Source organism: Strigops habroptila, chromosome 8 (assembly GCF_004027225.2).
Source record: "Strigops habroptila isolate Jane chromosome 8, bStrHab1.2.pri, whole genome shotgun sequence".
Classification (NCBI taxonomy): Eukaryota; Metazoa; Chordata; class Aves; order Psittaciformes; family Psittacidae; genus Strigops; species Strigops habroptila.
The window spans coordinates 40,059,991-40,072,076 of NC_044284.2; the positions used below are offsets into that span (position 1 = coordinate 40,059,991).

General features: G+C 47.4%; 1 protein-coding gene across 2 annotated transcripts in view; it reads left to right on the top strand.

Annotated features, from left to right (window-relative positions):
- TNN (tenascin N) overlaps positions 1–5,710 on the top strand; it is a 31,521-nt gene extending 25,811 nt beyond the window's left edge. For both annotated transcript variants that reach the window (XM_030493484.1, XM_030493485.1), the window contains 7 exons: positions 332–462; positions 974–1,106; positions 1,995–2,146; positions 3,224–3,320; positions 3,999–4,166; positions 4,862–5,025; positions 5,249–5,710. In XM_030493484.1, coding sequence (XP_030349344.1) covers positions 332–462; positions 974–1,106; positions 1,995–2,146; positions 3,224–3,320; positions 3,999–4,166; positions 4,862–5,025; positions 5,249–5,395 — 992 coding nt within the window. In that variant the 3' untranslated portion in view covers positions 5,396–5,710. The remainder of the gene's footprint in view (positions 1–331; positions 463–973; positions 1,107–1,994; positions 2,147–3,223; positions 3,321–3,998; positions 4,167–4,861; positions 5,026–5,248) is intronic.
- Positions 5,711–12,086: the final 6,376 nt, after the last annotated feature.

Sequence of the window (12,086 nt, forward strand, 5' to 3'; positions counted from 1 at the left end):
GCTAGGGCTATGCTCCAGGGCTGGGGCAAAGAACCCAAACCTGATCTATCTGTGAATGCTTCTTGGAGATGAGCCTGGTGGAGACTTCTCAGGCAGCTGTGTCGAGCTCCTGGACCCTGAACAGTTGAGCCAACTGCAGGGCTCACAAAACATCCCAAACCAGATCTGTAGCAGACCTTGCCATGTTTGGCTTCTGCTGCTATGAAGGTAACTGCGTGACTTCTGTACTTCCCAGTTAACAGGATCAGGCACTGAAAGCTCAGCCCAAGCCCTGCACTGCAATTGCTGTCTTGCGTTTATACAGTGACACTTGAATTTTCTTTCTCAATAGAGATTGATCCTCCCAAGAACCTCCATGTATCAGATGTGACTCATTCTACTGGCGTGGTTACCTGGACTCCTCCTGCAGCACAGATTGATGGCTATGTACTGACCTACCAGGGTCGGGATGGCACAAGCAAGGTACAGCAAATTCCTCGGTCCTGCAGACCCCACTGAAATCACCCTTATGACTATGCGCTCTGCCAGTTGGGTCTTGTGGCTATATGAATTACAGGAAAACAATTTCAAAGGGCAATCTATGCTATCCATGGCTCAGGGAGGGAGAGCTTGAGGAAGGACATGTGCTACTGTCTTGAGTAGAAGCTCTGGAGGGACTTTGTGACCTCTTCCTAACAGATCTCCAGGTGCAGAGAACATGTTTACTTCACTTTTCTAACTTTTTATTACCTGGAAGGGCAGCCCTCACCAGGGATAGGGTGTCCTCAGAGTCCTAACAGTGTTTCTTGAGACCTTGCCCCAAATCTTCCTTCTGAGGAGATGGTCTCCATGTTTCAAGGATATACAGTGAATGTGCCTGTCTGAACTCTACAAGAAAAGCCTGTAAATGCATTAGGAGTATGAGGCATTGTGGTCCAGAAAAGCTAAATGCTATTCAGAGTTGGGTTGACCTTTGGTCTGTTTTATTTGGCAGGAAGTACAGCTGGGTCCTAGTGAGCAACAGTTTGTGCTAGAGGGACTGGAACAAGGAGTAACGTATACCGTCTTTCTGATGGCCTATAAGGGAGACTGCCAGAGCAGAAAGACAGACAGTACCTTCTCAACAGGTAGGAATTGGCCTCAGGTGTTGCACTTTTCCCTGTGCTCTACAGCTGTTGTGTTTTATATGTAATATAAATAATATATATAAAATATATAATAATGACCTTGTATAATAAAAGTCAGAGGTGGAGTTCGTGTTCTACAGATGCACTGGGAAACTGTGATCATGAGCAAACCATCTATCAAATCAATGATGTATCTCCTGACTGGGCATCCATTCTAAGCCACACCATCTGGAGCCTTGCGAAACACAATGGGGTAGTGTGAGTAGAGATTACTCATTGTGGTCAGTGCTGCTGGCAAACCTTGCCAGCCAAGTCTGGGACAAAGCCTGCTGGTGAACTGCCATTGGGCAGGAAAGATTATATGCTAGAGATCTTTCTGCACCATCCTAGTAATGGTAGGGCACAGCTATTTAAGTACTCCCGTGGCACTGGGTAGCTGCCCAGGTTGTTTTCAGAGGTCAGGAAATGCACACCCAAATGGCAACAAATCAAGCAGAATCTCATGCCAGCTTGCTGTGTAAGCCTCTCATACTGTGCCAGTGCCCACAGGGATTGCCAGTCGTGGACAAATTGTGAAATGCAGACACATTACAGTCCCTGTTTACTGGTACTCCCATCCTCACAAACAAAGGCTCCCTCTTTCTACTTTCACTGAAATCCAAGACTGCATCTCTTGCAGCCTCTGGGGACCCCATCCATGCACCAGCTCCCAGGCAGCGGGGAAGGCTGCCAGCAGCAACCTGCTGATGCAGCTGTGCACAGTGGGGGCTGCTGATTTCTTGTCTTCTAGTAGCGCTGTTCTTCGGAGGTTCCTAAGGGTGTGAAATGCCTCCTGCAGCTCTATAGCCTGCTTTGCTGATGTGAAATTTTCTCTTTCTGTTCTTGCAGTTAGCTTCCTCTATCCGTATCCTGCAGACTGCAGCCAGATGCAGCAGAATGGAAATACCGCCAGTGGCTTGTACACCGTTTACCTGAACGGAGATGGCAGCAGGCCGATGCAGGTGTACTGTGACATGACCACTGATGGAGGCGGGTGGATAGTGAGTGATACTTTGCTCCTCTTTATTTTTTGTGAATGTAATCAGGTGGATCTGGTACTGGTGTTAGCTGGGGCTCCTTTTGCTATACTGCGCTACTGTGTTTCAGCTCCTGCCTTTATTGAGTGGCATGTTTCAGGAAGGGTGGTGGACGCTGATGTACCCCCTCAGACTGTCAGTAGGAATGCTGTGGGAGACTGAATGGGCAAAAGGCTTTTTCATTGTTTGGTTGTGAATGCCACACAAGCTTATATTATTGCTGATTGAGGGCAACGACTGAATAATGACAGCTTAGTGTGTTACCTCATGCAAGTGAGAGGTCACGGGAGTTGTTTATGAGGGTGTTTCAGCCCCATGGTAAGATGGGGTAGTGCAGCTTAGCCTAACTGCCTTTCATAATGAGTTAACTAAACTATATTATTTCATCTTGACCACAATATAATGTTACATGTATGGACAATTAATGCTGTTCAGCTGAACTCAGTATTTTAAATACCAGTGCTGTGAGCACGCACTTGAACCCTGACCACACAGAGGCTGATGAGTGGCTCAAAGGAATCTGGAGGCAGAAGCACAGATGCTTTGAAGTAGGGAATGTGTATGAACATGCAGTGAATCTGAGGTTCTCAGCTGTCTCCCTAAATCAACCAAATAAAAATACCTTTATTCCCCTTTTTACCTTTGATTTTCAGTGATAAGTGATTTTCTTCACTGAAATAAATTGTGTGTTACTGCCCAAATCCCTCTAATTTTGCTGAGGTTTAGAAACGCAAATGTCTCATGGATCTTGTCTCTTAGATCATGCTCAGATTTGTGGTGTCCATAGGCATTTGTGGAAAGTAAACTGTATAATCTGCACAACTTACTATTCACTCTAGTGCTTATGTGCATCAGAAAATGGAAATTAATTCCTGTGTGTACCCTGCTCAGGTGCAGTGTACCATCAGCTAGAATTTTTTTGTTCTTGAATGTTTCACCTTTTTAATTGTGTTTGAATCAGGATGAGCATTTCTCATCTCCCTCCTCCTTGTCTCTCCCCAACCTGTCATGAACAGTCACTTAGAAATCCTTGCTTTGCAGGTGTTTCAGAGGCGGAGCACTGGCAAGGTGGATTTCTACCAACGCTGGAAAAATTATGTGGAAGGCTTTGGAGATCCCACAGGGGAATTTTGGCTTGGTACAGTACATGGGTGTGACCAGTGAAGAGCTGAAGATTAGCCTTGTAGAAGCACCTAAATGCTGAAATATCCACCCCCCGAGGCTGCAGTTTTGAACTGTCAGCTTTTGTGTCTTCCTTAGAAATGCCAGTGAAGCACTGAGGAATCTCTAAAGACCCACTGAGTATTTCAGCTGACATCTTTGGGCTTTGGAACAGTCCCTGAGCAAGCCAAACTCCAGAAAGTTTTATTTCAAGCTTGTGTGCCCCTATGAGAGGGGTAATAAAGAAATTGTGTTTGTGAAAATGCTAAGACCAGGATACTACGCAAAACTTGGTGTACTCAGTCATTTTCTGTCTGTCTTGTTCTGTTAGTGAACTCTGCATCAGAGAATCCAGCACTAGATAGGTCAAGGTCTTTGGAGCAAGAGTCTTTAAATGTTCTGGGAAAAATAATGCTGTGCTACAGCCAGTCTTGTGCTAGTTTAGGCCGTTTGGGTTTTTTTCTGATACTGCTCTCTCTTGCCAGAAAATGAGATAAAACAGCTTAAACTTGGCAAAACATCATGACAGCCTCAAGCAGGGAAGGAGGGAGGCAGGAAATATCTGATTTAACCGAAACAGCCACAGGGTGAGAGTCTAGGATTGCAAAGGTGAACAGGCTTTTCCATTTTAAGAGTAATTATTTTTTTCTTTTAGGTCTTGACAAGCTGCACAATCTCACAAGCAGCAGTCCCATTCACTACGAGCTCCGGGTGGATTTGCGGACAGCCAGCGAATCTGTCTATGCTGTCTATGACTTCTTCCAGGTTGCCTCAAGCAGGGACAGATACAGGCTGTCAGTGGGAAATTACAGAGGCAATGCTGGTGAGGAGTGCCTTGTACTTGTGCTGTCTCTGAACCAGCACAGGGAAGCAAATGCTGGGACTTGTGTATTTGTTTTGCCAGTAGCATGGGAGCTCATTAGGTCAGGTTAGATCAGATGTGGTTCGCTTTGAGGAGAGAAGTCTGTACTTCCTACAAGGACTGAGGAGAGTGTGCCCACAGGCCTGTCTCCTGGTGAAGATGGGGAAAAAGAGTTGCTTTTCCATGGGGAAGAGAGGGCTCTGTAACTCAGTGAAACACCAGCTGAAAAGGCAGACTGGGAAGTATTTCTATGAGGTAACCTGTGCTGATGGGGGAGCAACTTCTGGGGCTCCTGGGCTGAGAAGTGCAAACAGAATGGCTTTTGTTCAGGATGGAAATTTGCTCAACAGCAGTAGCTATCCTGGTGCTGGCTTCTGCCACTTGTAAATCCTTACCATTGCCATTGTCTCCATAGTCTTCTACTTATGCTTTAATATCGATCCTCTTGCCACAAGGTTTAGATCTTCAGCTGGGAGGATCCTGCCCTTGGACATGCCCTCTAATAGCATCCCGTTAGAAATTTTTGTCCAGACCTATCCTGTGCTGTTGCTTTCCCCTTACAGGCTTGCTGCATTCTGCCTGAAGGGTGTCTAAGCCATCAGGCTGAGCAACTGTAGTATCTTACTTCTGATCATGTCTTTCGTCTCTTCTCTTAGGGGATGCAATGACCTACCACAATGGCTGGAAGTTCACAACATGGGACAGAGACAATGATGTGGCTCTCAGCAACTGTGCTCTGACACACCATGGTGCGTGGTGGTACAAGAACTGCCACTTGGCCAACCTCAATGGGAAATATGGGGAGAGCAAACACAGTGAGGTGAGTGGCAGAGCTCTTTTAGGTCTTTTCCCTAGCCTTGAGAAAACATACGGGGGTGATATCTCTCCTTGGAGCAGAAGATAAATTGCCCGGGTTATCCTACCTCATTTCATTTGAAGGGAAAATGATCCAAAGGAAACTTACTTATGTATGGGGGCAGTGTTAGACTCTTAACTCATGGTCTAGGTGCTTTAGTAAAAGAAATTCCTTGGTCTTTTCCCAGGGTGTGAACTGGGAGCCATGGAAAGGCCATGAATTCTCCATTCCTTTCACCGAGATGAAGATTCGTCCTCAGTCTTCCAGTAATGAGCCAATCCTGGGGAGGAAGAAGAGGTCTCTATTAGGGAAGAGGAAGAAGATCAGGGCTTAAATTGAACTCGGTGCAGGACAGTACCCAAAGATAACGATTCGGTATTTCTTAACAAAGTTAGATTCAGACAGCTTTCTCCAATACATTGGAGACAGTTGCTGACCAACATGCACCCAGAGACCTCTGGTTCTGCAGCCCAGCCTGCTTCCAGCCTTTGGAGCTCCCGATGGCTGATCTGTCAGAGACTGGGAGTGAGCTTGTAGCTCCCCTGTTTGGCTAAACACACATGACAAGGACCAGCTTGATCCAACATATGCAACTTCTGTGAACTTTACATAAAACAAGCTTTAATACATGCTGTTCTTTTTCAAAACCCAAGGCTGCTGGGTCCTCTTAATTCTGTCCTTTTCTGGTGCTATCCACTTCAGGCTTCAAAAAATTCAATTTGAACCCACCAAAAAATAATACCCCTCCCAATTTACATCAGAGAGAACTTTTCTGAGATTATCCTCTCTCTCTATGTTAGTCTGTGGTCCTCTTTTTCTCTCCCCTCATCATTTGGGGCACATTTTCTACTCTTCCTGCAGTCCAAGCTGGGTTTTGGGAAATGCCACTCTGCTAGCAAAGCTCCTTAACTCAAGTGAGATTTGTAATCTGGATTTCTCAGCCTCCAGTATTGCATCTCTCCAGGTTAAAATCCTGCTCTCTATTTTGCTTGTAATTTCTTGTCCCCCAGCCCAAGGAAAAGCCTAAGGAGATATACAGTAAATTAATGTTCATGCTCCTGGATAAGGCCTAGAACAGGGTCAGTGTAAGGGCTATACTCCTCCAAGCTCTGCTCTCCATCCCAAATCTGCCTCTGCATACTGTTTTCCTAAGAGGCCACTTACAGACCATGAACAAAATTCTCTATGTGACTGTCCCATCTGCTGTCTTCTGTTTGTTCATTAGCAGCATGGTAGCTAGTGGTGCTGAAATGATAATGCTTGTCACTTGCTGCTGAATTAAGCATCTCTTGAGTTAAACCAATCCTGCATGCTCTCCCTTGGGCCCCAGTGCATGGCTTCACATTTGGCTCCTTTTTTTCCTTACAACCATAAAAGGTGAGTTTTATTTTCTTTCTGAGCAGATATTAAAATTCTGGACCACCAGCTGCAGCCAGGGAAGAAGTATGAGCTCAAAAAATGATGCTTGCTCAAAGGCTTCCTTGTCTAAGCAGATTGGAACAGGACTGTCTTATGTCTTAATGGCCTTTTCTATCCTAGTGCTAAGCTGAGTATTTTTCTATCCTAGTGCTAAGCTGAGTAATACATTTTAAAGAATCCTTCCTGGACTTTGGGGAATTAATAAAACTGCAAATAAAGGAGCTCTTAAAATATTTCTGTCTTTGCTTTGGGTGGCAGAATTATTTTTCTTCCCATTTAAACTAAGCCTCCTTTATGGAGATAGAGCAACACTCAGACCCAGACTGGAGCTGTGATAATTATTTGGAGTTCTGTTCCAAAACAGGGATGGGAGACTATGTGATCTTTTTGTGACTTAATACTGCCAAGCAATTAACTGATCTGTGGTTGCTAGGACCTGGCTGAGGAGAGCTAGCTAGAGAGCTGCCTCTCAAAGGTGAGTACTAAATTCTTCATAGTACTTTCAGGGCTGTGGCTCTGGTGTGGGTGGACAAGCAGAGACTCATCTGAGCTGTGTTAGGCTATCCAAGCCCTGGGCTGAGGGAAGGAGGAGGGGAAAGGAAAAGAGCACTTGAAGTGTTTTGCAGGCTCTGTGCTAAGAGGATGAGAGAAGGACACAGGAAAATGATAAGGGCTCTTTATTGTGGTGAAGTGATTTCTCCCTGTTGCCTGCTTGTCTGGAGGCGAGGGCAGGTTTCACTCTGTTCTTCAGTTAAAGGGCGCAGTGTAGACATCAGGAAGCTGACTGAGGGCGGCCGGAGGACTAGCCTCACACACAGCCACTCTAAAAGTGTACACTCTGAAAAACAGCAGGCTTGACTGTTCTCAGCAGCAATTTTTTCTGCTGTGGCAAAACACAATCCCCTTCTGAAGCTGAATCTTACCTAGGAGCAGGGAATATTTTCTTAAGTGGCATCAGCTTTGTATTTAAGTGATAAAGGCAAATGAGACACCTTATTTGCAGTTTCCGAGAGGGCTTTACTTGCCCGTCCTAATCGTGGGTCCCTCCTGCACCAGGAAGGGCAGTCAAACTGGCGGTTGCTGGAAGACCACTGCGGGAAGTCAGTATTTCGAGCAGCCACAGGATGGCATAATTTCTTCACGCTAGTGCAGGAGAAACTTTCCTGTAACCAGCTGTCTTCTGTAGAAAGACCTTTTTGGGGTTAACCAGAGCCTGTCCTACAGCTTTAGAAGCTGGGACCGCTCAGATAATGTAGGTTGTTTGCCTTAAGGAACTGGCTGTTCTGGTTTCAAGACTCAGCCTGGTTGGGATAGTCCCGTAAAAAAATTTCACATCCTCTTCTACCCTTGTGTTGCTGCAATACCCAATCCTGTAACAGTGATGCCTTAGGGCTAAAAGAGGTTCTTGAAACCTTTGCCTTGCCCTAAGATCACTTAAAATTTATACACCGGTTTGCAACAAGCCCAGAGGCAGAATTTGAACACCAGAAGGATCCTGTCTGCCTTGGCAGCAGAGGATCTCTCTGCTGGGACTCTCCTGTTGCTGGGTCCTACCAGCCAGGACCCATCTGTTATGAAACATATCGGGTGCAGTACAGCCAGTGCTGCTATGGGGAGAGAAGTGGTAAACTCTTCACCCACCTCCCCACCATCCCTGCATTTACGCAGGAGGAGAGAGAAGGCATGCCTCTTCCCAAAGAAACTGCAATCTGAATGGTGTGATTTGGAGACAAGTGTGCCCATGGCAGGGGGTTGGAACTAGATGATCTTAAGGTCCTTTCCAACACTAACTCTTCTGTGATTTCACTGGTCTTTTGCTTGGAAAGCAATGGTGTTACTTCTGTTTGCTGCTCAAAGCACAGTACTTTGTTGACTGAATAGAGTAATAGTCAGTGAAGATCCAATTCTCCCATCTAAGTGGGGTTTGATGGTGCTGGGTGGGCAATTTTTGCATCCCGTTCACCCCTGGACTGCTCCAGGATGCTCAGTTTCACCCCTACCTGTTTCTAACCCAGGAACCTCCCCTTCCCTTTGCAGCCCACACTACCCAAGAACACCTGGCCCTGAATATGGTGTGCAGTGCTGCCATCCTGAGAGAAGCAAGGTGTGCACTGATCATTTCTTCCCTCCCCGCCCCCCCCTCCCCCCCAAGCGTGTCTCTAACATTTCTAGCTGCTTGTTGCTGCAGTCCTACACGCCTCTTACTACCAGCCTCTTCCAGGGCCTCAGCTCTGTGGGCAATGTGCAGCTCGGTGCATCATCCAGGTGAGAAGCATGTTTTTATTTTTTGCTCTCATGGAGGGAGAGCTCAGTGTTGCATGAGAAAGAAAGGCTCTACCCAGCAGGGGTGTGTGCCTGGTCCTGTGACTTGCCCAATGCAGATGACTGTGACACTATGAAATACTTATCTGATCAAAATTGACTGGGGTTAACTAGTCCATACTGCTGACCCTCTCCAAGGAAAAAAACCTCTCTAGCCCACCTCCTGCAGTGCACAAATACTGCTGTTCTTCGCACTACCTTTTGCCCTTGGGTAGAGCAGCTTGGCTGTGTTCATTAACAAGGCAAGGCCATTAAATTTGATTAAGCTGTTTCTTTAAGAAAACATCTCTGAGCTGCACAGCTGCCTGCTGAGCCTTCCCAGTGTCTTATCTAGGGCCAGGACACTATACAAAAAAGATTTCCCCAGGAAAATAAACATGACTGAGAGCTAGAGACAAGGCATTTGTTTGCAGTTTGAGAGTCGTTTATTTTTGGTTTAAAAAAACAATTGCAGAAAAATTTTGTTTTGTTTTCCCCTCTGTTGTATGGACTGTTTAGAAAAATAGGTTGATACTGAAATGCAATTATGGGGGGCAGTGTGGAGGTGGCTGGAGAGTGGAGACCCATGCTGTGGAGTTTCTGTACCATGCATCTCCTGCCGCCGTGTTAGTTGTGCTGTGGGGTTGCTGCTGCCCTGCTGATGGTTGATGGGTTCCAGTGCACCTCAGGTTGTTGTTGCTCTTTTGCTTTTGTCTCAGAAGGCAGCTGATTCAGTGCATGGTTTGGCTCAAACAGCAGCCCACAAGCAAATCAGACCCCGTGCTTTATAGGGTGCAGAGGCTGGGACCATTCACTGGTCCAGTGGATCAGGGCACGGTTGTATCCTGGTCCCTCCCTGCTCAGTTTGAATGATGATTTTGGAGAGATCTTGAAATTTAGGCCTGGCTCTAAAAACTTGGATCAGGTATGTTGTGTGTATGATGAAACAGACATTTTTCTTGACAGTTCTCTGGTTCTTGTAGAAACTGGCTGCCCTCACCTGAAACATTGCTCACTATCCCTTTCAGAGAACGGCCTTCTTGCAGGGAGCCGTGCAAAGCCGGCAGCTCTATACCAGGTAGGTGATACTCTGCTAGCAGTGGCTGCCTCCATGCCCCTGCTTGTTTGGGTAAGCCTCTGGCTTCCCATCATGTTTCCCTTTGCTTGGGGGCTGCTGGTCCCTCTGGATTGCAACAGGAGCACTTGCATGAGCAGCTATCCTGCCGCCGGGAGGAGGCTGCTCTGCCCAACTGGGGAGCATGGAGGCAGGAGGGCTGGGAAAAGTACCTGAATAGGGAAAAGGAGGGAAGGAATAATACAAGTGCAGTGCTGGTTCCCCAGGGTCCTGACTGGACTGGGGCTTTGGGACAGAGACCAGAGCTATTCCTGCATATTTCTCTCTAGGATTAGATGTGGCAAATCCTACTTTTTTACAGCATTATATGTTGCTTCCTGTTTTGGAGGAGAAGGAAGACACTCTGATGGTAACAAAGCAAGCTAGAAAGTAAGGCACATATGGGGTCAATTTCAAGGGCTGTGTGAGGACGAGCCTGGCCTCCCAGCTGTTCCCAGCACAGCCACACACAGCCAAACCCCATGACGTGTTGTTAGCATCACCACCCTGTCCACATCAGACAAAACATGCTGTGCTGGGACTGGGTGGCACAAGCAGATGATTCTAACTGGTGGCTGTGTCCCCTGCCAGAGTGGGCCCCAGGAGCTGGGGGAAGGTAGCACTTGCCCTTGCCAGGGCTGGATGTGGTTGTGTCTGGCAGCTCCATCCAGGTTTGCCTACTTTGGTTTGGCTGCTTGTCCCTCAGATGTCTGGTTCTGGCTGGCAGCTCTTGTCTGCTCCAGCAGCTTAAGAACTGGAAGAAAATGGGAAGAAAATATCCAGTGTACAGATGCAGGGCAAAAACCAGATGTGATGGAGCTTCTCATCCCCTGCACACATCCCCTGCTGGCAAAACAAGTTCAGGGAGACAAAGCCTGGTGGATTGGAGAGCAGGGAGCAGAGGAGAACCCCAACTCCTCAGGGGTAGGCCGGGGACTCAGGCTTAGGGGGAGCAGAGGGTGAAAACCAGAGCAGGGGTGAGAGCTGCGTGTGGTCTTGTTAGCTGCTGTGCCTGGCCAAGCCATCGTGCATCCAAGAGAGATGAAGATGGAGAGGGGTGCAGGGTCCAGATGTACAATGCCTCCCTGGATAAGGAATGACTGTGGGCATGAATTTTACTCCTCTCTACTTCTACAGCAAATCCCAGAGCCAGCCAGCTTCACAGCTGTACAGAAGCCCTCTGCGTGCCTAATGCATGGCACAAAGGCTGCAGAGAGAGGGGACAGCCAAGTGTGCCGGGAAAGCATGTCTGCTGCTGCAATACCGCTTTGGTGTGCCTAGCCCCACAACATAGGAGCCTTTGGTCCTGCTCTTCTTTAGTAGTCATTCAATAAATAACTCTAATGCCCATAGCTAAGCCTTTACACAGCCTCAGCTTATTTCCACTCTTGCAGTAGCGTAGTGGGCTCTTTAAAGGCAAGTCTGTATAAAACAGTCTTTCAAGGAAGATTTTTTTCTTTTTTTTAAGTGCTGGTGCAAAAGGGTCAGTCTTGAAGCCTCCTCTCTCCTTCCTGCCTCTAGCTTAGGTGGCAATGCATCCTTCTGCTTTGCTGCCTTAAGATGGTGTCTTGAGGTCTCTAAGGTTGGGCTGAGGGCATCTGCCTTCAGGTGCTCGCAGCTGCCTTTGGTTTGGTGGCCAGGGAGATGGCACATCTTTGAGCTGTGGGGTAACTCTGCACTTGGCTTTACTTTGTATCTCCAGTGTGAGCTGGGTTTGGATGGAGCCTAGACAGTCAAGTTGTGCCATCTCTGTGGCAGGACAAGCAAATGTGCCATGCCTGTGCTTGCTTCCTATGTGGCTGTCCATATTTGTGCAGGGGGAGCGTGCAGGCAGGTCGATCTTTGTGTGCATGTGGTCCCTGCACCCTTGTCTGTGCCACAGTGCATATGCTTGCATACAAGTGCAGAGGGAGAGCCTCACACCCGGCTCACTGTATGCCAGTCCAGTGCGTGTGTGCTGTGCTCATGGTAGGAGGTACATACGGTCTGGTGGCAGGTCACCCTTGTGTGCTCAGCAGGGCATGTGCCTGTATGCATGCCTGTTGTTTGCAGAGGTTTCTGTCAGGCACACTGTCATGGTGGGGGAGAAGGGGCTTGCATAAACCTGTGCCTGACTACCTTGCTCTCTGCTCGCTGTTCAGCATGCTGGTTGGCTGCTGAGCTCAGCCTCTTTTGAAAGTCAACATAAAGT